Raw genomic sequence first — 25,461 nt, 5'->3', positions numbered from 1 at the left:
CTGGACCTGTATACAGTGTATTATTACTGGACCTGTATACAATGTATCATTACTGGACCTGTATATAATGTATCATTACTGGACCTGTATACAATGTATCATTACTGGACTTGTATATAATGTATCATTACTGGACCTGTATACAGTGTATCATTACTGGACCTGTATACAATGTATCATTACTGGACCTGTATACAATGTATCATTACTGGACCTGTATACGATGTATCATTACTGGACCTGTATACAATGTATCATTACTGGACCTGTATACAATGTATCATTACCGGACCTGTAATACAATGTATCATTACCGGACCTGTAATACAATGTATCATTACTGGACCTGTAATACAATGTATCATTACTGGACCTGTATACAATGTATCATTACTGGACCTGTATACAATGTATCATTACCGGACCTGTAATACAATGTATCATTACTGGACCTGTATACAATGTATCATTACTGGACCTGTATACAGTGTATCATTACTGGACCTGTATACAATGTATCATTACTGGACTTGTATACAATGAATCATTACTGGACCTGTATATAATGTATCACTGCTTCTCAGAGTTGGATTCTGCTTCTTGCTCAGTATTTCATCCATCGATCTCTGTTTTGGTTTGTGTCACTTTTCGCCCATCACGATGTTTAAAGATGAGGCTGACTATAGGGAATGTGTGAAATTGAATTATTTTCTAAAAATGGTTGATATGACACCCCCGCTTCCTTCTCTTCCACATCTGGTTTCAGGGTCCGTGGACCCAGGGTGTGGGAACGAAGCTGCACAGTTACAAGTGTAATCAGATCCTGCAGAAAGGTGTTTTGCGGCCTCGCCCTTCAAAGTTGCATTCTTCCTCACAATACACCGGAATGCACATTTCTAGCCGTCTGCTATAATTACGTGTTTTCCTAGAATATTCTCTGATATGTTTCAGTTTTAAAGGGGAAATTACACTGATTAAATACAGATTTATTTCATGTTCAATACAACTTGTGTGAGTCTGAAATTCTGCAGAGAGCTGCTCAGGTGATTCATAGTCCTATTACAGCACCCCTAGTGGACAGAGACGGAAAAGCAGATCCCAGAGTATGGGGTTGTGTGTATCCGGGGTCCTGGGGTCTTCATCAGTTCACATAGTGCAGCTTCTATCCGGCCCTCATCTCCATTTCATGTGCTTTCCTCCTTGTCCGCAGCCGGCTCTCCCGGAGGCTGCAGCTGCTTTCTCCCCTCTCTCATTCTGGAGATATGTGTATTACATCAACACCGGAAACAAAAAAACAATGTATGTGTGAAAGTTTACAAAGCTGTTTCACTTTCAATATAGTTTGCAAATCAACAGTAAAAAAGTTCTGCACAAAGGTGTAAATAGCCTTTAAGGCTAAAGAAAAAGCAGCACAGAGTTTTTCGGGACAGGAATTTGTTTGTTTTTGGAGGTCGCAGACAAATAGTTTATATATTGGAAGAAGCAGCATTGAAAAGCAGCACAGAGTATTTTAGGTGAATAGTATGCTGCAATTATGGTAGATCACATGCCATTAGTATATATATAGTGGAAGCATCATCCCCAGCAGCACAGAGTATTTCAGGAGGTTGTGTGCTGTACTTGTGGGAGGATACAGGCTGAGAGATGTATAGTGGAAGGTTCCGCAGCAGCACAGAGTATTTCAGTAGGGGCTGTGCCGTACTTATGGGAGGACCCAGGCTGAGAGATGTATAGTGGAAGGTTCCCCAGCAGCACAGAGTATTTCAGGAGAGGCTGTGCCATACTTGTAGGAGGACACAGACTTGGAGATGTTTAGTGGAAGGTTCCCCTAGCACAGTGTGTTCAGGAGGGGGCTGTATCGTTCTTGTATGAGGACTCAGGCTGAGATATGTATAGTGGAAGGTTCTACAGCAGCACAGAGTATTTCAGGAGGGGCTGTGCCATTCTTCGGGTCTCCTCCTGCTCTGTGTCCTCTCCTTCCGATCCGGTCTCTGTAGGGTGACAGCCGGGTGTTGCTTTGCATTATTCTGTCTCACAGCTGAGGTTGTGGCGCAGTGGCAGAGCAGCGGGGAGGACTGACATTTGAAAGTCTTTGCCTGTATTGCGCACCGTGGGCTTCTCTGTGGCATCTGGATTCATTTAGCTCTCGCGGCAGTAGGGCTGAGTCTCATATCCGCCAGCCGTAACGTTATATAGGCAATGATCCTGTTCTGTCTTAATGTAATTGAAAATTATGCATGTTGTAGACTCGGAGCGCTGAAATGTAGACTCGTAAAAAGCTGCGGTTCAGGAGCCTGTGGAGATTGGATTTGGCAGACAATGAAGCTTTTATGTAGAGTAAGAATTACAATCTCGCGCCTGTATATTATATTCTGCGCAGTGGCACTTGTGGACCTGCAGACGGCAGGCCAGACATCTCCGGAGCACCTCCACTGCCGGAGTGACCAGACCACAAGATCACCTCCACCGCTGGAGTGACCGGAATCCGAGATCACCTCCACCGCCAGAGTGACCGGACCACGAGATCACCTCTACCGCCAGAGAGACCGGACCACGAAATCACCTCCACCGCTGGAGTGACCGGACCCCGAGATCACCTCCACCGCTGGAGTGACCGGACCCCGAGATCACCTCCACCGCTGGAGTGACTGGACCCCGAGATCACCTCCACCGCTGGAGTGACCGGACTCCGAGATCACCTCCACCGCTGGAGTGACTGGACCCCGAGATCACCTCCACTGCCGGAGTGACCGGACCATGAGATCACCTCCACCGCTGGAGTGACCGGACCCCGAGATCACCTCCAATTCCAGAGTGACTGGACCCCGAGATCACCTCCACTGCCGGAGTGACCGGACCACGAGATCACCTCCACCGCTGGAGTGACCGGACCCCGAGATCACCTCCAATTCCAGAGTGACCGGACCCCAAGATCACCTCCACTGCCGGAGTTTCCGGACCCCGAGATCACCTCCACCGCCGAAGTGACCGGACCCCGACATTACCATCACCACCTCCACATCACACCAATAATTAATCCACAACACTACACAGAGGAGGACATTGGGCCACATCCCCACCAGTCCTGCACTTGGCACCGACCGACCCATGTAGGGACCACTCCCATACACAGAGGAGGACGTAGGGCCACATCCCCACCAGTCTTGCAGGTCTGCACCAGGCATCGACTGACCCATGTAGGGACCACTCCCATTCACAGGGGTCTGTAGGACACACCATGGGTAACGTTGTTCCACCTGGCGCTGGTCTAGCGGCCACATCAATAGTCCATGGCCACTGGACGGGAGCCCTGGGACCCTCCTCCTACCTGTTGGCATTTCCGGTTCCTCCTCATCATTGGTGCACACACAACGTCGCACCGGGCTAGGTTATTAAAAGAGGAGCTGAGTATTTTGGCAGGTAGAAGGAAGGTTATAGGCTCGTCCCGCAGCCATGGACTATTGATGTCGCCATTATACCAAATCCTGCAAATGTATTTGCTGATCTGTGATGATACGTGATATGTGGAGAGTGGGGAGACCTGAGCGGTGGGGGGTGCACTGAATGTGGCACACTTAGCCCCTTGGCCAAGTATGTATATTCCATTGAGCTCCCTGACTGTGCCTTTTCTGTGCTGCGCTCAGCCTCTTCCTGCAATGATCATTTTCGGACACTAGATGGCTCTGTAGCAACATAAGTATAAATAAGGGCTGGAAGCCGGACGTGAGTGCATGTGTGGCTGAGACCACATGACGATCGTGGACCCCCGCACCCAGGAGACCTAAGAACTAGGCCACAAACAAGGGATGAGCTTCAGGAGGGTCTACAGGGAGCGGTTAGGCTGGGAGACTAGGTCAGACCCCAAGCACAGACCGTCCAGCCGATGCCCGGGCTGCTGCTAGGGAGCGGCGCTGAGGCTTTGGGACCACCACGGTGTCAGTGAGTTGTGAACATGGAGGGTTGTCCACGCTGCAGGATGCCAATGTGTTTCCACAGTATTGGAGCCACGCACAGACCACCAAAGCCCTGACTGATAACGAGGGACCACTGTCCATGCAGATTGCACGTGTGACAGGCGGGGGCGCTACAAAGCACGAACCAACCAGGCGTCTGTGGTCAGAGGTTTTTCTTAAAGCGCTGTAGCTGCAGACGCTACTGGGGGCGCCGGGTCTCTTAAGCACGCGGCTGCTACCACCACAAATAATGCCAAGGTCTGCTATGCGGGGATGCTAATGGCTGCTCCTAAACCCACAGGGGCACCAAGGCTCAGCCATCATATGGCACAGAGTGGCCACTGGAACATGTCAGCTTCTGTATAAGAGACTGTAACTACTAAGTGTGTGCGCCTCTGTGTGATAGAAGAAACAGCCGAGGAGGTGACGGTACTGCGCCCATTACTCAGGGATCATATTGGGGATACGACCACGTTGGTGGTCCCGTTATTGTCATGATTGGGGTGTACACTGCTGTCCCCTCTTGTGTGTGCTCCGGTCACCTCTAGTGTGTGCTGCGGTCTCCTCTAGTGTGTGCTGCAGTCGCCTCTCCTGGCGCTGCAGTCGCCTCTCGTGTGCACTACGGCCGCCACTCTTGTGTGCTTCATTCGCCTCCTTGTGGGTGCTGCGATCGCCTCTCATGTGCGCTGCGGTTACCTCTTGTGTGTGCTACGGTTACCTCTTGTGTGCGCTGCAGTCGCCTCTCGTGTGCGCTGGGGTTACCTCTTGTGTGTGCTGCGGTCGCCTCTGTGTGTGCTGCGGTCACCTCTCGTGTGTGCTGCAGTCGCCTCTCCTGGCGCTGCAGTCACCTCTTGTGTGCACTACGGCCGCCACTCTTGTGTGCTTCATTCGCCTCTTGTGGGTGCTGCGGTAGCCTCTCGTGTGTGCTGTGGTTACCTCTTGTGTGTGCTGCGGTCACCACTCGTGTGTGCTGTGGTCACCACTCGTGTGTGCTGCGGTCACCACTCGTGTGTGCTGTGGTCACCACTCGTGTGTGCTGCGGTCACCACTCGTGTGTGCTGCGGTTACCTCTTGTGTGTGTGCTGCGGTTACCTCTCGTGTGTGCTGCGGTCACCACTCGTGTGTGCTGCGGTCACCACTCGTGTGTGCTGCGGTTACCTCTTGTGTGTGCTGCGGTTACCTCTCGTGTGTGCTGCGGTTACCTCTTGTGTGTGCTGTGGTTACCTCTTGTGTGTGCTGCGGTCGACTCTGTGTGTGCTGCGGTCACCTCTCGTGTGTGCTGCGGTCACCTCTCGTGTGTGCTGCGGTCACCTCTCGTGTGTGCTGCGGTTACCTCTCGTGTGTGCTGCGGTTACCTCTCGTGTGCGCTGCGGTCGCCTCTCGTGTGCACTGCGGTCGCCTCCCGTGTGCGCTGCGGTCGCCTCTCGTGTGCGCTGCATGTTTTGCATGGATTGTGGTCTGGGACGTCAGGAGCTTTTTATACTAATGTCTCCTTTCTCCTTCTTCTTCCTTCTAGTATTTGCAGATGAAATGGCCGCTCTTGGACGTGCAGAGCAGACAAGCGATGAAGGACGCCAGGTCTCCATCTCCAGGTCACATCGTAAGTCCCCATTGTCTTCTTCAGATCTTTCTATTTGCTCTATGCCCTTGTCTGTTTTCTGAGGTCTCCGTCCCCCTCCACATCTTATGGCTGGAGGCGTCCAATGTAATGTGGATTCACCTAGGACTGAAGGGTCATCATTAGAGGGGCTCTCAGCACTTATCACCTATTACAATTGTGTGCTTAGTGGTCTGACACTGAGTGCGGGGGTCCGGTGCCCCTTCTGTATGTGGACGAGTAGTTCACCCCCAAGACCATTGCTCCATTCACTATAAGGGGCCTGTGGAAGCAGAAACAGAGACTTCAATATGGTGTCATCATAAAGGGGTCCTCCTCCAGGCAGCATCTCTCACTATACACATATGTCGGCTCAGTGACCCCCAGCCATTATTAGACCGGGGGTCCGGTGCCGCTGGTGCGTCTGCGTACCCAACACATCCATAGACAGGTCACTAGTGCACATTGCGGACCCCCGCACTTGGGATCAGTTGCTTCCCAGCGGTTGGACATCACATGTGACCCTACAGGACGCCATTTATTAATATTTCCTACAACAGTGCGCTCCGCATAGCCGGGAAAGAAAAGCAAAGAGATTGAGCCTGACAACTGTCTGCAAGTGTGGGACAATGGTTGTCAGAGAGTGAAATGTGGAATAAGGAGATTTTATTTTTCCGTCTTATTTTCCGTCTCTTCGTGTAGAGACGACGCGTTTCGCAGATCTCTCCAGTGAGGGGCGCTGTTTGCAGAGATGGTGGCTTCTGTGGGTGGAGGGCCGGTGCCGCTGTGCCCCTCACAAGTCATTACCGTGAGCTGCCAAGAGAGACGTGGGGGGGGGGGGTAAAGAATGACCCCATTATAATGCAAATCTGCTGCCGGCCAAATATCTCCGCAGCAGGTGATCGGATCCCAAACCTGGAGGAACACAAGCGGCTTCTTGTTAGGAAATGTTCCCATAAAGGCGACGGCCTTCACTACAAACACCATCCATAATGAAGTGGTAATGACGGTGGGTGCGGGCATTTCCTGCCTGTTAATGACCGGCTTCAGGGGCCGTGGTCCAAGGAGACCCAGATAATCATTAAAACTTCGCCTAAGCCGGGTCCCATCCTCCGCGGCCGCGCGGCACATCCAGACCTGCTCCGCCGGAGGAGAGTGGCTTTTGAAGGTTTCTCTGATGAACCTTGGGCATTCGGAACGTTTTAGGCTTCTAACATAGAAATAATTGCAATAAGGCGCAGTAATTACCGAGCTGCCCGCAGCCAGAGCCGCGGATAGAGCGAGGAATCGCCAGTGTGCCCCGGGAGCTGCGGCGGCTGCGGCGGCGGCGGGTCCACAGGTCAACAGCACATCCTCATTACTCCACTGCTCCAGGTGGAGGATAATGGATGCAGGAATGGTGAGTGCCGACGTTACAGTCCTGCAGATACGGGGTTCGCCATCAGCAACGCAGCCTCTGAATGTGACGCTATACATACATAGTGACCTCAGGCGCCAAAGTCTATAGGATCACAAATCTCCACTCCCCCACATCCTGTCTGTCAAGAGGGGAGCTCTTCATCTTCAGCAGAGCAGAAAGTGGGCGCTTTATGATGCCTATGCAGAGCGCAGCACTACAGATGAGTTTTTCTTGAGCTCTGCATAGGCAGAGTATAATTCAGAGGTCTGTATAATGAAATGAGATTTTCCATTTTGCAAAGCGCAGCAGCTGATGACAAGCTCACTTCCACTGCTGCGCTCTGCATAGGCAGCAACCAAGGTGGCGCAGCTAATGAATGAATACAGGTATTGTGTGTAATCGTGTGCACTGCGCTCAGGAACAGAAGCTTTTAGGTTTTCAGACCATTTTTTTTTAACTCCAATAAGGGTGAAGGACGGGGAAATAAAATATTAACATAAAAAAAGAAAATGTACAATGTAAGATGAAATAAAGAAAAACATAAAAAGATGAAAGGTTTTTAACATTTTATTTTGGTTTTCAGCAAAAAGCTGAAAAAAAAACAGGGTGGAAGGACAATTTAGGAGGATATCAGTATTGTCCTAAACTGCAGACCATGAGATAACAGGGTTAGTTCTGGACGGGAGGAGCGGCGCGGCATGCGGACGGTGCATGGGCTGAAATACTGCTCCTCCCCCGAGCGCCGGCCGCCATTGTTAGGACATTGCACAGTCACTCAGCAATGTCTTCTATTGGTAACAATGGATATAAAGGCAGTGGCTCAGTTCCGCCACCAGGGGCGCTGTGCTATGCTACAATTAATATACAATGGAACCTAAAAAGTGCATTGAACCAAACTGGGATGTTATCCCTCCCCCCACTCCTACCAGACAACACCCCCAGACATCTTGAGAAACACCCCTTTTAATACAAATTAGCGTGCACCCATCCCTTGAGGAACCCTGTTCCGGTCCAGAGTTGCAGCGCTGCAGCCAAACTCTCTGGCCGCTGACAGGAAGTGTTGTCAGAGTGTCCGTCTGCATGCTGGTGTAGATTCGGGGGGTGTGGAGGGCTCTTCGGTGTAGTGACTGGGGTGTCCCCGGAGTTCCCCCTTCCTGTGGTTATGGATACATTGTGCCTGATACTCGCGGGATCCTGACCGCTCCTCTCCGCACCCCGTGAGCAGAGTATACATCAGAGGGCACTTCTGCTTCTGTGACTCATTTTTGGCAGTGGAGGGAAAGAAGCCTAAATCCCAGGCAATGAAAGTAAGTGAAGAGCTTTACCGGGAACGAGCGTGGACACACGAGTCTGAAGAGAGCGAGCCCCGGTCATGGCCCCCTGACACGCGCCGTCCATGGCTGCACGGAGGCGGCCGGATCGGATGACGGCTGCGGTTATTGTGACTCGCGTCTCGCTCACATCTTCACTTTTCTTCCTCTGTTTTATTTTTTGCCATAAATCTGCAAAAGCCAAAATCCCACAGGAAATAGTGGACGGACGGGCGGAAAATCCCTCACGCACCCAGCACCGTGTACAGCTATATACACACATGCAGATATTGTGGGGGTCTCTCCTCTAGGAACCCCCTGTGAAGAGCTGCCTCAGGTAACGTCTGTGGCTCTCCTCAACTCGCTGCATCACTTTGCCACTATTGTCTACGGTGTAATGTCCGGATGGACGGTCAGCGCCCCCCCAAATTACAGTGTAAGGGAGTGAGGGCCAGGGGCGGACAGATCATTGGTACAGCCGCACAGGGGCCCGGGAGGTCAGGGGGCCACATCCACCTCCAAAACTGGGGGAATTGTGCATTATGATGAGATATTGGACTGTAAAGGGCACGGATACTGATCCTGCACAGGGGCCCGAGAGGTCAGGGGGCCACATCCACCTCCAAAACTGGGGAATTGTGCATTATGATGAGATATTGGACTGTAAAGGGCCCGGATACTGATCCTGCACAGGGGCCCGAGAGGTCAGGGGGCCACATCCACCTCCAAAACTGGGGAATTGTGCAATATGATGAGATATTGGACTGTAAAGGGCCCGGATACTTATCCTGCACAGGGGCCCGAGAGGTCAGGGGGCCACATCCACCTCCAAAACTGGGGAATTGTGCATTATGACGAAATATTGGACTGTAAAGGGCCCGGATACTTATCCTGCACAGGGGCCCGAGAGGTCAGGGGGCCACATCCACCTCCAAAACTGGGGAATTGTGCAATATGATGAGATATTGGACTGTAAAGGGCCCGGATACTTATCCTGCACAGGGGCCCGAGAGGTCAGGGGGCCACATCCACCTCCAAAACTGGGGAATTGTGCATTATGATGAGATATTGGACTGTAAAGGGCACGGGAGGTCAGGGGGCCACATCCACCTCCAAAACTGGGGAATTGTGCATTATGATGAGATATTGGACTGTAAAGGGCCCGGATACTTATCCTGCACAGGGGCCCGGGAGGTCAGGGGGCCATATCTACCTCCAGAGCAGGAGGTATGGGAATCATGATGAGAAATTGGACCACAAAGGGCCAATATAATGACCCCTGCACAGGGGCCCAGAGGTCAGGAGGCCACCACCGCCTCCAAAGCAGGAGGAATTATGCAATATGATGAGATATTGGACTTTAAGGGCCCGGATACTGGTCTTGCACAGGGGCCCGGGAGGTCAGGGGGCCATATCTACCTCCAGAGCAGGAGGTATGGGAATCATGATGAGAAATTGGACCACAAAGGGCCCGGATACTGATCCTGCACAGGGGCCCGGAGGTCAGGAGGCCACCACCGCCTCCAAAGCAGGAGGAATTATGCAATATGATGAGATATTGGACTGTAAGGGCCCGGATACTGGTCTTGCACAGGGGCCCGGGAGGTCAGGGGGCCATATCTACCTCCAGAGCAGGGGGAATTGTGCATTATGATGGGTTATAGGAGTGGAAAGGGCCCGGATACTGATCCTGTCTGTATCCGCTAATGGTGAGGGCTGAGCAGAGGGACCCCGGCCAAAAAGATTAATGGGATTCTCTTCACCACATCTTCCTCTATGGCATGAAGTAAGACCGGAGCACAATGGTCCCCTGCTCCTCCGGGTATAAGTATCAGTGAGATAGATACGAGATTAAAAAGTGTCAGCCCTCAACGCCAGAATCCAGATCAAGAGCAATAGTTTTACTGGGTAATGTGAACAGGGGCAATCTTTTGGCTTAAAAACTGAGCTTTTGGCAAAGTTGACCACCTTATTCTTTCCTTCTTGTGTTCTGTGGGTTGTTGAGTTACCACCTGTGGCTCCACAACATCTGTCTTGTAGTTCTGCGCGTCCACATGTTTGTGTTGGTAGATACATAAATAGGAGAAATACAACAATATTTCATAATAGTTTGAAAACAGAAATCCAAGTTTAGCCTAAAATTAACCTGTTCATCCAGAGGACGGCAGAAATGCCACAGACCGGACTGTACTTGCCCCATATCAGGGGTAAAGTTCCTTTTGAAGTCCAGATACGACCAAGGTAGAAGGGGGAGTCCATACTAGATAGGATGGGGGGCAGCCTATTCCCGTGGTGCCCACCGTAGGGCTGGACCCAATAGAGGGGGGGGGACGATTGTGATATAAAGCTCTGTAATGCAGCAGAATCCACGCAGCTTGGAATGGGATCGGCTGAGATTACGGAGAATATGCCGCGTGACTCGGAGTTGGAGGACACATTTTCTTGGCTTGTGTTTCCTGCATGTGATTTCGAGATACTCCAATCTTTTCCTGGCCGGGATCCCACACGGTGATGTAGAGGAGGGCTAAGTCTTTCTAAGAGAGTTTTATGTTCCTGGATTGAGGGGGGAGAGGAGGAATAACGTCCTGGATTCAGAAAAATCCACCAGAAGTTTCTACAGTGGAAGAATTAGCAGCCGCTATAAGTCCCAGACCTCGGCACCACGCTGTAATCCAATCTCCCACACACCGGCACCGACCAAATCACCGCTCCTGGGCATCAACCGTTCCCAAAAATTGTATTTTATGATGAGATGTTCCGTGGGGTCTTCTTAAAGGGTGAAGCCTTGATGGGGGGGGCGATGCTGTTCCGTCATGTGGCACATGGTACTGTTGGTGGCGGAGACTTTCACCACTCAGGGCACAATCACAGTTTTTCTTTTCTCGATGGGTCGTGTTATGGAAAACCCAACCTTTTCCTACTTTCTCAGATGTGAGAGGAGGTAAATGTTATTTGAAGGGAAAAGAGGTCTCCGGAGTATAAGCCATATCACAAAGTGGGGGTAATACTGGGGGCCATATCACAAAGTGGGGGTAATACTGGGGGCCATATTACAAAGTGGGGGTAATACTGGGGGCCATATTACAATGTGGGGGAAATACTGGGGGCCATATCACAAAGTGGGGGTAATACTGGGGGCCATATTACAATGTGGGGGAAATACTAGGGGCCATATTACAATGTGGGGGGAATACTAGGGGCCATATTACAATGTGGGGGAAATACTAGGGGCCATATTACAATGTGGGGGGAATACTGGGGGCCATATTACAATGTGGGGGGAAATACTGGGGGCCATATTACAATATGGGGGGAATACTGGGGGCCATATTACAATGTGGGGGGAATACTGGGGGCCATATCACAAAGTGGGGGTAATACTGGGGGCCATATTACAATGTGGGGGAAATACTAGGGGCCATATTACAATATGGGGGAATACTGGGGGCCATATTACAATGTGGGGGGAATACTGGGGGCCATATTACAATGTGGGGGAATACTGGTGGCCATATTACAATGTGGGGGGAATACTGGGGGCCATATTACAATGTGGGGGGAATACTGGGGGCCATATTACAATGTGGGGGGAATACTGGGGGCCATATTACAATGTGGGGGAATACTGGGGGCCATATTACAATGTGGGGGGAATACTGGGGGCCATATTACAATGTGGGGGGAATACTGGGGGCCATATTACAATGTGGGGGGAATACTGGGGGCCATATTACAATGTGGGGGAATACTGGGGGCCATATTACAATGTGGGGGAATACTGGGGGCCATATTACAATGTGGGGGGAATACTGGGGGCCATATTACAATGTGGGGGAATACTGGGGGCCATATTACAATGTGGGGGGAATACTGGGGGCCATATTACAATGTGGGGTGAATACTTGAAACCATATTACAGTGTGGGGGTAATACTGGGGGCCATATTATACTTTATACTGTGGGGGGAATACTGGTGGTCATATTACAATGTGGGGGGAATACTGGGGGCCATATTACAATGTGGGGGGAATACTGGGGGCCATATTACAATGTGGGGGAATACTGGGGGCCATATTACAATGTGGGGGGAATACTGGGGGCCATATTACAATGTGGGGTGAATACTTGAAACCATATTACAGTGTGGGGGTAATACTGGGGGCCATATTATACTTTATACTGTGGGGGGAATACTGGTGGTCATATTACAATGTGGGGGGAATACTGGGGGTCATATTACAGTGTGTGGAAAATACTTGAGGCCATATCACAGAGTGGGGGGACTACTAAGTGCCATATTACAGTGTGGGGGGAAATACTTGGGGCTGTATTACAGTGGGTGATGCTATTGAGGGCCATAAAGGGGGGGGGGGCACTGGAGACTGTCACACAGTTGAAGGGGGCTACTGTGGGGCCCATTGTGTTGTGTATAGTGAGCTGTATACGGGGGGACTCTGGAAACATTATTAAATGTTAAGTGGGCACTTAAGAAGCATTATTGTTATAGGGGCTCTCAGGGTAATGTGACTGAAATGGGCGCAATGGAGGCATTATTATTTTCTAGGAGGCAAGATGTGGCCACTGTGTTCTAGAGCACTTTTCCAGGGCATTAATATTTTTGAATCGGCAATTTTAAAAACTAGAAGGCCCAAACAATGCATTTTACTTTGTAAGGGGCACATTGGTGGGGGGCACAATAGTGGACATTATGTGGGGGCACAGTGGTGGGGGCAGAGTTGTGGACATTATGTGGGGCCCAGTGTAGACATTTTGGGGGGCACAGTGGTAGGGGGCACAATATTGGACATTATATGGGGGCAAAGTTGTGGACATTATGTGGAGCCCAGTGTAGACATTTTGGGGGGCACAGTGGTGGGGGGCACAATAGTGGACATTATGTGGGGGCACAGTGGTGGGGGCACAGTGGTGGACATTATGAGGGGCACAGTGAAGGACATTATGTGAGGGAAAGTGGTGGATATTATGTGTAGGGCACAGATGTGGACATTATGTGGGGCAAAATGGTGGACCCTGGGGCACTGTGGTGGGGGGAACAGTAGTGGACATTATGGGGGGCACAGTGGTGGAGGGCATAGTAGTGGACATTATGGGGGGCACTGTGGTGGACATTATGGGGGGCACTGTGGTGGACATTATGTAGAGCACAGTGGTGGACATTATGGGGGGCACAGTGGTGGGGGGCACAGTAGTGGAGATTATGGGGGTCACAGTGGTGTGGGGCACAGTGGTGGGCATTATGTGGGGCACAGTGGTGGACATTATGGGGGGCACAGTGGTGGACATTATGGGGGGCGTACTGGTGGACATTATGAGGACACAGTGGTGGACATTCTGTGGGGGACTGGTGTGGGGCACAGTAGTGGAGATTATGGGGGTCACAGTGGTGTGAGGCACAGTGGTGGGCATTATGTGGGGCACAGTGGTGGACATTATGGGGGGCACAGTAGTGGACATTATGGGGGGCACAGTGGTGGACATTATGGGGGGCGTAGTGGTGGACATTATGAGGACACAGTGGTGGACATTCTGTGGGGGACAGTGGTGTGGGGCACAGTGGTGGGCATTATGTGGGGCACAGTGATGGACATTTTGGGGGGCACAGTGGTGGACATTGAGCGGCACACTGGTGGACATTATGTGGGATCAGTAATGGGGACACATACAGCAGCAGCGCCTCAGTATTGGGGTATCAGCAGGATGAGGAGTTTGTGCAGGTCGGGAATAGATGGGGATGGAGCTGGGAATGTGAGAAGTCAAATGTGTTTGTTGTAATCTCTGCAGATGAGTTGTGGGTGGAGAAGTCGTTATGCCGGTCTGGGCCAGATGGATAACACTTGACAAATGATGGACTCCATCATTTAGAATGTCAGCAGTCAGTCACCATCTATAACTGTGCTGTAATCTCTTGTATGGTCTGTAGGACGGTACGTACCACTATATGGCACCATATGGCGGTAATATCAGCGTTGGCCTTTGTTTGGTGATTTCCAGTAACAGTGTGGTCATCTGCTCAGGTTCCCTATACTCATGATTAGTCTGCGCCTCCGTAGTTGTATATGCAGTTCCCTGGTTAGGGGTCACTCAGATATTTCGCCCCCGGAGCTGAACCCCCCACTACGCCTCTGACCCGAGGCCAGTATGACCGCCCAGGACCTGTCCGGCTCCTTGGACCCTGGTGGTGTCGGCAGTAAATCCCGCAGGTCGGCTTCCTTGGTGCAGCCCATTGTGTTCTTCCTTCCACATTCGCTTTTCCACACGTCTGATAATGGCAGATTTTCGGAATTGTGCGGATAATGTGTTTTAAATAAATGCAATTGAATTGTCTGCTGGTTCTAAACATAATGTGTGAATCATTCAGCGCGAGCTGGATCATCGCGGGGCCTTGAACTAATTCCAGCAGTTAAGAGCCGTTAATCTCAACTCAGAACCGACTTCATTCAATTTGCGTTGCGCTCATAACACAATGCGGCGACTATTGAAGGCGCTGAAAGGCTCCTCCGTCGGTTTTGTAACAACATTGTCTTCTTCACCTTCCATATACTGAGCAAGGCTGACTCTGACAGAGACCAAATTAGCTGGAGGTCTTGTATACGTGCAGCAGTGAGAGCAGGGAACGGCTACATTGTATCTGCGGATTATCTCATTGTTTCTGCATATTATGAATACACGTCTGTATAATACTCAGCTCCTGCCTGGAACCTTAACCCTGGAAAGGGAAACTGTCAGCAGAAAAAGGGACCATTGTTTGCATCTAGTTTTTTGTGTTACATATATTTTTAAAAAACTGTTCTCAATTATTGTTTTGTTTTTTTTACGTTTTAACTAATTTAATACTAAAGAGCAAAAATGGTAATATTGCAGTTTACATACCGACCACTGGCGCTATATTACTATTATACACCCTGTGCTTTCAGGAAGCATCAATCAAGTCCCCATATCATCTGAGGCAGGGTTGTACTGACTGATATGACCTCCATATACTGTATATATACGAGATCCACCATTCACAATAAGTGATATCACAGCTCACGTACTCCTCCTGTACAATGACTGATATCACCTCCATATACTGTAGATATACGGGATCAACCATTCACAATAAGTGATATCACAGCTCACCTCCTCCTCCTGTACAATGACTGATATCACCTCCATATACTGTATATATACGAGATCCACCATTCACAATAAGTGATATCACAGCTCACCTCCTCCTCCTGTACAATGACTGATATCACCTCCATATACTGTAGATATTCGGGATCCACCATTCACAATAAGTGATATCACAGCTCATCTCCTCCTCCTGTACAATGACTGATATCACCTCCATATACTGTATATATACGAGATCCACCATTCACAATAAGTGATATCACAGCTCACGTACTCCTCCTGTACAATGACTGATATCACCTCCATATACTGTATATATACGAGATCCACCATTCACAATAAGTGATATCACAGCTCACCTCCTCCTCCTGTACAATGACTGATATCACCTCCATATACTGTAGATATACGAAATCCACCATTCACAATAAGTGATATCACAGCTCACCTCCTCCTCCTGTACAATGACTGATATCACCTCCATATACTGTATATATACGAGATCCACCATTCACAATAAGTGATATCACAGCTCACCTCCTCCTCCTGTACAATGACTGATATCACCTCCATATACTGTAGATATTCGGGATCAACCATTCACAATAAGTGATATCACAGCTCACCTCCTCCTCCTGTACAATGACTGATATCACCTCCATATACTGTAGATATTCGGGATCCACCATTCACAATAAGTGATATCACAGCTCACCTCCTCCTCCTGTACAATGACTGATATCACCTCCATATACTGTAGATATTCGGGATCAACCATTCACAATAAGTGATATCACAGCTCACGTACTTCTCCTGTACAATGACTGATATCACCTCCATATACTGTAGATATTCGGGATCAACCATTCACAATAAGTGATATCACAGCTCACCTCCTCCTCCTGTACAATGACTGATATCACCTCCATATACTGTAGATATACGGGATCAACCATTCACAATAAGTGATATCACAGCTCACCTCCTCCTCCTGTACAATGACTGATATCACCTCCATATACTGTAGATATACGGGATCAACCATTCACAATAAGTGATATCACAGCTCACCTTCTCCTCCTGTACAATAACTGATAACATGATTAAGACCTGAGCGTCGAAACGCGTTTTTCTGTAAGCCATCCGACATATGCTGTACCTGCTGTTTTTTATTTTATTTTTCATAATAAAGTGGATTTTTAATTAAGCTTCTCCTGGCGCTGGAAATTTGCTGCTTTTTTCTATAATTGTACGGCTGCCTAGCCATATTCCGTGCGCAGGAATTGGATATTATCAGCAGGACGGTTGGTGAGCTGGACTTTTTCTCTTTTCTTGGAATAACTGATAACACCTCCATGTACTGTATATATACGAGATCCACCATTCACAATAAGTGATATCACAGCTCACCTCCTCCTCCTGTACAATGACTGATATCACCTCCATATACTATAGGTATACAGGATCCACCATTCACAATAAGTGATATCACAGCTCATCTCCTCCTCCTGTACAATGACTGATATCACCTCCATATACTGTATATATACGAGATCCACCATTCACAATAAGTGATATCACAGCTCATCTCCTCCTCCTGTACAATGACTGATATCACCTCCATATACTATAGGTATACAGGATCCACCATTCACAATAAGTGATATCACAGCTCATCTCCTCCTCCTGTACAATGACTGATATCACCTCCATATACTATAGGTATACAGGATCCACCATTCACAATAAGTGATATCACAGCTCATCTCCTCCTCCTGTACAATGACTGATATCACCTCCATATACTGTAGATATTCGAGATCAACCATTCACAATAAGTGATATCACAGCTCACCTTCTCCTCCTGTACAATGACTGATATCACCTCCATATACTGTAGATATACGAGATCAACCATTCACAATAAGTGATATCACAGCTCACCTTCTCCTCCTGTACAATGACTGATATCACCTCCATATACTGTAGATATACGGGATCCACCATTCACAATAAGTGATATCACAGCTCATCTCCTCCTCCTGTACAATGACTGATATCACCTCCATATACTGTAGATATACGGGATCCACCATTCACAATAAGTGATATCACAGCTCACCTTCTCCTCCTGTACAATGACTGATAACACCTCCATGTACTGTAGATATACAGGATCCACCATTCACAATACGTGATGTCACAGCCCACCTCCTCCTCCAAATTGGGAGCACTCTGTATGTGGCCCTCTAGTGGTGAAATAGGGCTTCACTGTATGACACTCCGCCTCCTAGTGGCCAGGGAACAACATAACTTATATTACATGAGGCCATCTAGTGCGGATGGTGGTAACACTTGTCTGTTATGTCGGCTGCTATTTGCCAGAAATTCCTACAGCCTGTATGTGTACGGCCCATTAAGAGCCACAATTATTAAAGTTAGTATATAAGGCTTTGCACTCTTTTTACCAAAAGTAGACACCGCTTTTATGGTGTGTGGCGCCTTCTAGTGGTGGCGGGTAGCTTCATTATTTATATATTATGTCGCCCTCTAGTGGTTGTGAGTGGGTACAGCTTGTATATTATATGGCCCTCTAGTGGTCAGGAATACCTACAGCATTTGTACCTACACTCCCCTCTAGTGGTCAGGAATGGGTACTACATGTCTGTCACGTGTTTTTTTTATGTTTTTTGATACGTAACCTTTGTATATACTGTAGGTAAGACGTAATACTCTTAAGTGTGAAAGACCTACTAATATAATGTGTGGTCCTTTAGTGTAAACTAAGGCTGCAGTGTGTAATATCTAACCTCTAGTGACCAGAATGGACATACCCTGAAGAAGTATGTAATTGCATCGCCCTCTAGTGTTGACCGTCTACAGTGTCAGGACTATGGGTGAGGCCTCTGTCCAATATGTCACCTGTGCACCCGCTGCTCCTGCGTCACCCGCTATGCTGCTGGATACAATGATCTGCACCACCCGCCATAACGTGCAGAGTGCTACCCGATGCAAGCGAGTGATAAAAGTACGGGGGCAGAAAGCCCATTGTGCCCGGGCAGTCACCACTGAGCGCAGTAATCCGTGTCAATAATGACCTCACAGTGAACTAAATCTACAGGCAGATATTTTGGGGGTCAGCTGAGTATATTATGCCACCTAATGATGGGCAATCCAGCTACATAAAGTGATGTAAGGATGGACACATGAAGCGATGCTGTTCACCTTGTAGATATAAGGGGCCGGACTCCTCATTTCTCCGTCCTGTAGATATAAGGGGCCGGACTCCTCATTTCTCCGTCCTGTAGATATAAGGGGCCGGACTCCTCATTTCTCCGTCCTGTAGATATAAGGGGCCGGACTCCTCATTTCTCCGTCCTGTAGATATAAGGGGCCGGACTCCTCATTTCTCCGTCCTGTAGATATAAGGGGCCGGACTCCTCATTTCTCCGTCCTGTAGATATAAGGGGCCGGACTCCTCATTTCTCCGTCCTGTAGATATAAGAGGCCGGACTCCTCATTTCTCCGTCCTGTGGATATAAGGGGCCGGACTCCTCATTTCTCCGTCCTGTAGATATAAGGGGCTGGACTCCTCATTTCTCCGTCCTGTAGATATAAGAGGCCGGACTCCTCATTTCTCCGTCCTGTAGATATAAGGGGCCGGACTCCTCATTTCTCCGTCCTGTAGATATAAGGGGCCGGACTCCTCATTTCTCCGTCCTGTAGATATAAGGGGCCGGACTCCTCATTTCTCTGTCCTGTAGATATAAGGGGCCGGACTCCTCATTTCTCTGTCCTGTAGATATAAGGGGCCGGACTCCTCATTTCTCCGTCCTGTAGATATAAGGGGCCGGACTCCTCATTTCTCCGTCCTGTAGATATAAGGGGCCGGACTCCTCATTTCTCCGTCCTGTAGATATAAGGGGCCGGACTCCTCATTCTCCGTCCTGTAGATATAAGGGTCCGGACTCCTCATTCTCCGTCCTGTAGATATAAGGGGCCGGACTCCTCATTTCTCCGTCCTGTAGATATAAGGGGCCGGACTCCTCATTTCTTCATCCTATAGATATAAGGGGCCAGACTCTTCATTTCTCCGTCCTGTAGATATAAGGGGCCGGACTCCTCATTTCACCATCCTGTAGATATAAGGGGCCAGACTCTTCATTTCTCCGTCCTGTAGATATAAGGGTCCGGACTCCTCATTTCTCCGTCCTGTAGATATACAGTGGGTACGAAAAGTATTCAGACTTCTTTAAATGTTTCACTCTTTGTTTCATTGCACCCATTTGGTATTTTTTCTTATTATGTACACGCTGCACCCCATCTTCCCATCCCCCATCTTCACAGTAAAAAACAGAAATGTAGAAATTTTTGCAAATTTATTAAACAAGAAAGACTGAAATATCATATTGTCATAAGTATTTATCCCCTTTGCTCAGTATTGAGTATTTGCACCCTCCCTTTTGAGCTACTACAGCCATGAGTCTTCTTGGAATCCTGGATTTGGGGATCCTCGGCCATTCCTCCTTGCAGATCCTCTCCAGTTCCGTCAGGTTGGATGGTGAACGTTGGTGGATGCCATTTTCAGGCCTCTCCAGAGATGCTCAATTGGGTTTAGGTCAGGGCTTTGGCTGGGCCGGTCAAGAATGGTCCCAGAGCTGTTCTGAAGCCGCTCCTTTGTTATTTTAGCTGTGTGCTTAAGGTCATTGCTTTTTTGGAAGGTGAACTTCGGCCAAGTCTGAGGTCCAGAGCACTCTGGAAGAGGTTTTCTTCCAGGATATCTCTGTACTTGGCCACATTCATCTTTCCTTCAATTGCAGCCAGTCGTCCTGTCCCTGCCCCCATAGCATGATGCTGCCACCACCATGTCTCACTGTGGGGATTGTATTGGGCAGGTGATGAGCAGTACCTGGTTTTCTCCACACATACCGCTTAGAATTTTCACGAAAAAGTTCTATCTTCGTCTCATCAGATCAGAGAATCTTATTTCTCATAGTCTGGGATCCTTCATGTGTTTTTTTGCAAACTCTATGAAGGCTTTCACATGTCTTGCACTGAGGAGAGGCTTCCATCGGGCCACTCTGCCATAAAGGCCCGACTGGTGGAGGCTGCAGTGATAGTTGACTTTGTGGAACTTTCTCCCATCTCCCTACTGCATCTCTGGAGCTCTGCCACAGTGATCTTGGGGTTCTTCTTTAATTCTCTCACCAAGGCTATTCTCCCATGATTGCTTGCTCAGATTGGCTAGATGGCCAGGTCTAGGAAGAGTTCTGGGGGTCCCAAACTTCTTCCATTTAAGGATTACGGAGGCCACTGTGCTCTTAGGAACCTGCAGAAATTCTTTTGTAACCTTGGACAGATCTGTATCTTGCCACAATTCTGTCTCTGAGCTCCTTGGGTAGTTCCTTTGACCTCATGAATCTCATTTGGTGTGACATGCAGTGTGAGCTGTGAGGTCTTATATAGACAGGTGTGCGCCTTTCCAAATCACGTCCTATCAGTGTAATTACACACAGCTGGACTCCAATGAAGGAGCAGATCCATCTCAAGGAGGATCACAAGGAAATGGACAGCATGGGACTTACATATGAGTGTCTGAGCAAAGGGGCTGAATACTTATGACCATGTGATATTTCAGGGGTTTTTTTGCTTAATAAATTTGCAAAACTTTGTACATTTCTGTTCTTTTCTGTCAAGATGGGGGATGGGGTGCAGAGTGTACATTAATGAGAATTTACCAAATGGCTGCAATAAAACAAAGAGTAAAAAATTTAAAGGGGTCTGAATACTCTCCGTACCCACTGTAAAGGGCCGGACTCCTCATTTCTCCATCCTGTAGATATAAAGGACCGGACTCCTCATTTCTCCGTCCTGTAGATATAAGGGTCCGGACTCCTCATTTCTCTGTCCTGTAGATATAAGGGTCCGGACTCCTCATTTCTCTGTCCTATAGATATAAGGGGCCGGACTCCTCATTTCTCTGTCCTGTAGATATAAGGGGCCGAACTCCTCATTTCTCCGTCCTGTAGATATAAGGGGCCGGATTCCTCATTTCTCCGTCCTGTAGATATAAGGGGCCGAATTCCTCATTTCACCGTCCTGTAGATATAAGGGGCCGGACTCCTCATTTCTCCATCCTGTAGATATAAGGGGCCGGACTCCTCATTTCTCCGTCCTGTAGATATAAAGGTCCGGACTCCTCATTTCTCCGTCCTGTAGATATAAGGGGCCGGACTCCTCATTTCTCCGTCCTGTAGATATAAGGGGCGGGACTCCTCATTTCTCCGTCCTGTAGATATAAGGGGCCGGACTCCTCATTTCTCCGTCCTGTAGATATAAGGGACCGGACTCCTCATTTCTCTATCCTGTAGATATAAGGGGCTGAACTCCTCATTTCTCCATCCTGTAGATATAAGGGGCCGGACTCCTCATTTCTCCGTCCTGTAGATATAAGGGGCCGGACTCCTCATTTCTCCGTCTTGTAGATATAAGGGGCCGGACTCCTCATTTCTCCGTCCTGTAGATATAAGGGACCGGACTCCTCATTTCTCTGTCCTGTAGATATAAGGGGCCGGACCCCTCATTTCTCCGTCCTGTAGATATAAAGGTCTGGACTCCTCATTTCACCGTCCTGTAGATATAAGGGGCCGGACTCCTCATTTCACCGTCCTGTAGATATAAGGGGCCGGACTCCTCATTTCCCCGTTCCGTAGATATAAGGGGCCAGACTCCTCATTTCTCCGTCCTGTAGATATAAGGGGCCGGACCCCTCATTTCTCCGTCCTGTAGATATAAGGGGCTGAACTCCTCATTTCTCCGTCCTGTAGATATAAGGGGCCGGACCCTTCATTTCACTGTCCTGTAGATATAAGGGGCCGGACCCCTCATTTCACTGTCCTGTAGATATAAGGGGCCGGACCCCTCATTTCTCCGTCCTGTAGATATAAGGGGCTGAACTCCTCATTTCACCGTCCTGTAGATATAAGGGGCCGGACCCCTCATTTCTCCGTCCTGTAGATATAAAGGTCTGGACTCCTCATTTCACCGTCCTGTAGATATAAGGGGCCGGACTCCTCATTTCTCCGTCCTGTAAATATAAGGGGCCGGACTCCTCATTTCACCGTCCTGTAGATATAAGGGGCCGGACCCCTCATTTCTCCGTCCTGTAGATATAAGGGGCCGGACCCCTCATTTCTCCGTCCTGTAGATATAAGGGGCCGGACCCCTCATTTCACCGTCCTGTAGATATAAGGGGCCGGACTCCTCATTTCACCGTCCTGTAGATATAAGGGGCCAGACTCTTCATTTCTCCGTCCTGTAGATATAAGGGGCTGGACTCTTTATTTCTCCGTCTTGTAGATATAAGGGGCCGGACTCCTCATTTCTCCGTCCTGTAGATATAAGGGGCCGGACTCCTCATTTCTCCGTCCTGTAGATATAAGGGGCCGGACTCCTCATTTCTCCGTCCTGTAGATATAAGGGGCCGGACTCCTCATTTCTCCGTCCTGTAGATATAAGGGGCCGGACTCCTCATTTCACCGTCCTGTAGATATAAGGGGCCGGACTCCTCATTTCTCTGTCCTGTAGATATAAGGGGCCGGACTCCTCATTTCTCTGTCCTGTAGATATAAGGGGCCGGACTCCTCATTTCTCCGTCCTGTAGATATAAGGGGCCGGACTCCTCATTTCTCTGTCCTGTAGATATAAGGGGCAGGACTCCTCATTTCTCCGTCTTGTAGATATAAGGGGCCAGACTCTTCATTTCTCCGTCCTGTAGATATAAGGGGCCGGACTCCTCATTTCTCCGTCCTGTAGATATAAGGGGCCGGACTCCTCATTTGTGTTTCTTAAAGTCACTTTTGTTTTTTGAATTTTTTTATTCTTTGTTGATTTTTGCAACAAATTCCCCATAATTCCTCAAGTAAATTCATATTTTTGCTAAAAAAAAAAATATTCTTTACTCTTGTGTTTCATCTTTCTGAGAATTTAAAGTCAATGATGCCGGCGACTCTATTTCCAGCGTACAATCACACGCTCTGGGGGAGAGCGACAGGGCGCATTTGTGCAAAAATGGTATGACTTAAAGAAAAAAAACACCCGCAACAGTGATAAAGATAAAAATACAGATGATCAGGTAGAAAATAGACTTCAAAGAAGGTGCAATGTACGAGAGGAACTTGGTGCAAAACAAGAAAAACAGGAAAAAATTAACACAAATGTAATAAAGGCGACGGCCGTGTGGGCTCCTGAGGGGCCCGGATCTACCTGCTACATAGACGTAGGAGATGTCCGGACCCCGAGGCTGCAAAACATTCAAAATGATGGAAATGTATCTGCAGTGCTCCCCTCACCACCCGCCCTGGTGTGTAAACGTTTACGGTATATAAAGTACAAATATAGGTTATCCATCACACGGACCCCCACACAGCGCAGCGTGTGAGCCCCTCCGCCAGCGACAAGCCGGACCCCACACTATCAGACCTGCCTCTGCGGAGCTATAACGTCCACGAGGCAGGAGCCCGCCATGTTCTGCTTTAATTAAAAAACTTGTGTAAATATGGAAAGAGCTCGACCAAGAGGGAGGGAGGCAGCTGCTGACATCGCCACCTGCTGGAAAGAGCAGGAAGTGCACGGTGTCCACAGGGAGGAGGCAGATCCACAGCATCGATACTCATGGCTTCATGTGATGATTATTATTATTAACACTCTATGATGTATCACATAGAAGAGGATTAGATTTAGATACAGCAGCTCAGCATATAGTCTTACAAAGGATAATATTAGATACAGCTCAGCACACAGTATCACACAGGAGAGGATTAGATACACAGGTCAGCAGACAGTATCACACAGGAGAGGATTAGATACACAGCTCAGCATATAGTATTACAAAGGATAAGATTAGATACAGCTCAGCAGACAGAATCACAAACACACAGAAGAGGATTAGATACATAGCTCAGCAGACATTATCACACAGGATAGGATTAGATGCACAGATCAGCAGACAGTATCACACAGGAGATTAGATACACAGCTCAGCAGACAGTATCACAGAGGATAGGATTAGATACACAGCTCAGCAGACAGTATAACACAGGATAGAATTAGATACACAGCTCAGCAGACAGTATAACACAGGATAGAATTAGATACACAGATCAGCTGACAGTATCACAGAGGATAGAAATAGATACACAGCTCAACAGACAGTATCACACATAAGGTTAGATACACAGCTCAGCAGACATTAGATACACGGCTCAGCAGACCGTATCACACAGGGTAGGATTTCATACACAGCTCAGCAGACATTAGATACACAGTATCACAGATGAGCAGCTTTGGTCTCGGTTGCGCTGCACATGATGGTGGTTGTAGTCCTGACCCGGTGACCTCCCCCGCAGCGCCAGGGCCGCGCCGCGCTCTAACGTCTTCCGCTCGTTCTATAACCGCTGTTTGCATTGAACATGGGATTTATACATTTTTAATAACTCAGTTCCTTTTTTATTTTTTAAAGTCGACAGAAACAAAACACATTTTCTCTTCCCCTTGTCATGTATCGAGAGGAGCGGGATCAGATGAAAGGATCATTGCTTTTGGCATTGTATGTATTTCTCGCCTGTAAAATACCTTCCTTTATGTTTTGTTTTCTTGTTTTTCTAGATGAGGGGGGATCCCATTCATTTTGCACAAAACTCCTCTCTTATCAGAGGTTTTCACTGGGAATTTTACATCAAAGTCGCCGACATGAATGTCTTATTAAATATTTTTACAATCCTCTCTTTGGTTCTTACAGAATAAATGGGCGCTCGATGTCTAGAACCACTTTTCACAAAATCCGGATCATGTGGCGCTCTTTAGCGTCTCGACAGGCGGCTGGTTTTTGGGGGGCGCCCCTTCTCTGAATTGGTTTTTGGACTTTAACCCTTTCCTGCTTACATTTTATTATGGATGGTTCTGTGTTTGGTGAAAGGTGTGGGTTGCAGTTCCTTCTCTGCCCTATGGGGGGCGCTGTATGGGAATCCCGGTGCCCTCATTAGTACGGGCAGCCACAGCTCTACT

At 48.6% G+C, this 25,461-nt stretch overlaps 1 protein-coding gene across 42 annotated transcripts in view; it reads left to right on the top strand.

Moving 5' to 3' along the window:
* Positions 1–25,461, top strand: part of TCF7L2 (transcription factor 7 like 2) — a 278,623-nt gene that overhangs the window by 174,439 nt on the left and 78,723 nt on the right. For all 42 annotated transcript variants that reach the window (XM_075348166.1, XM_075348169.1, XM_075348171.1 and 39 more), the window contains one exon: positions 5,470–5,553. In XM_075348166.1, the coding sequence (XP_075204281.1) occupies positions 5,470–5,553 (84 nt within the window). The remainder of the gene's footprint in view (positions 1–5,469; positions 5,554–25,461) is intronic.

This window comes from Anomaloglossus baeobatrachus, chromosome 5, assembly GCF_048569485.1.
Source record: "Anomaloglossus baeobatrachus isolate aAnoBae1 chromosome 5, aAnoBae1.hap1, whole genome shotgun sequence".
Lineage (NCBI taxonomy): Eukaryota > Metazoa > Chordata > Amphibia > Anura > Aromobatidae > Anomaloglossus > Anomaloglossus baeobatrachus.
The sequence above is the reverse complement of the archived record's forward strand: the minus strand, read 5'-3'. Positions and strand labels throughout refer to the sequence as shown.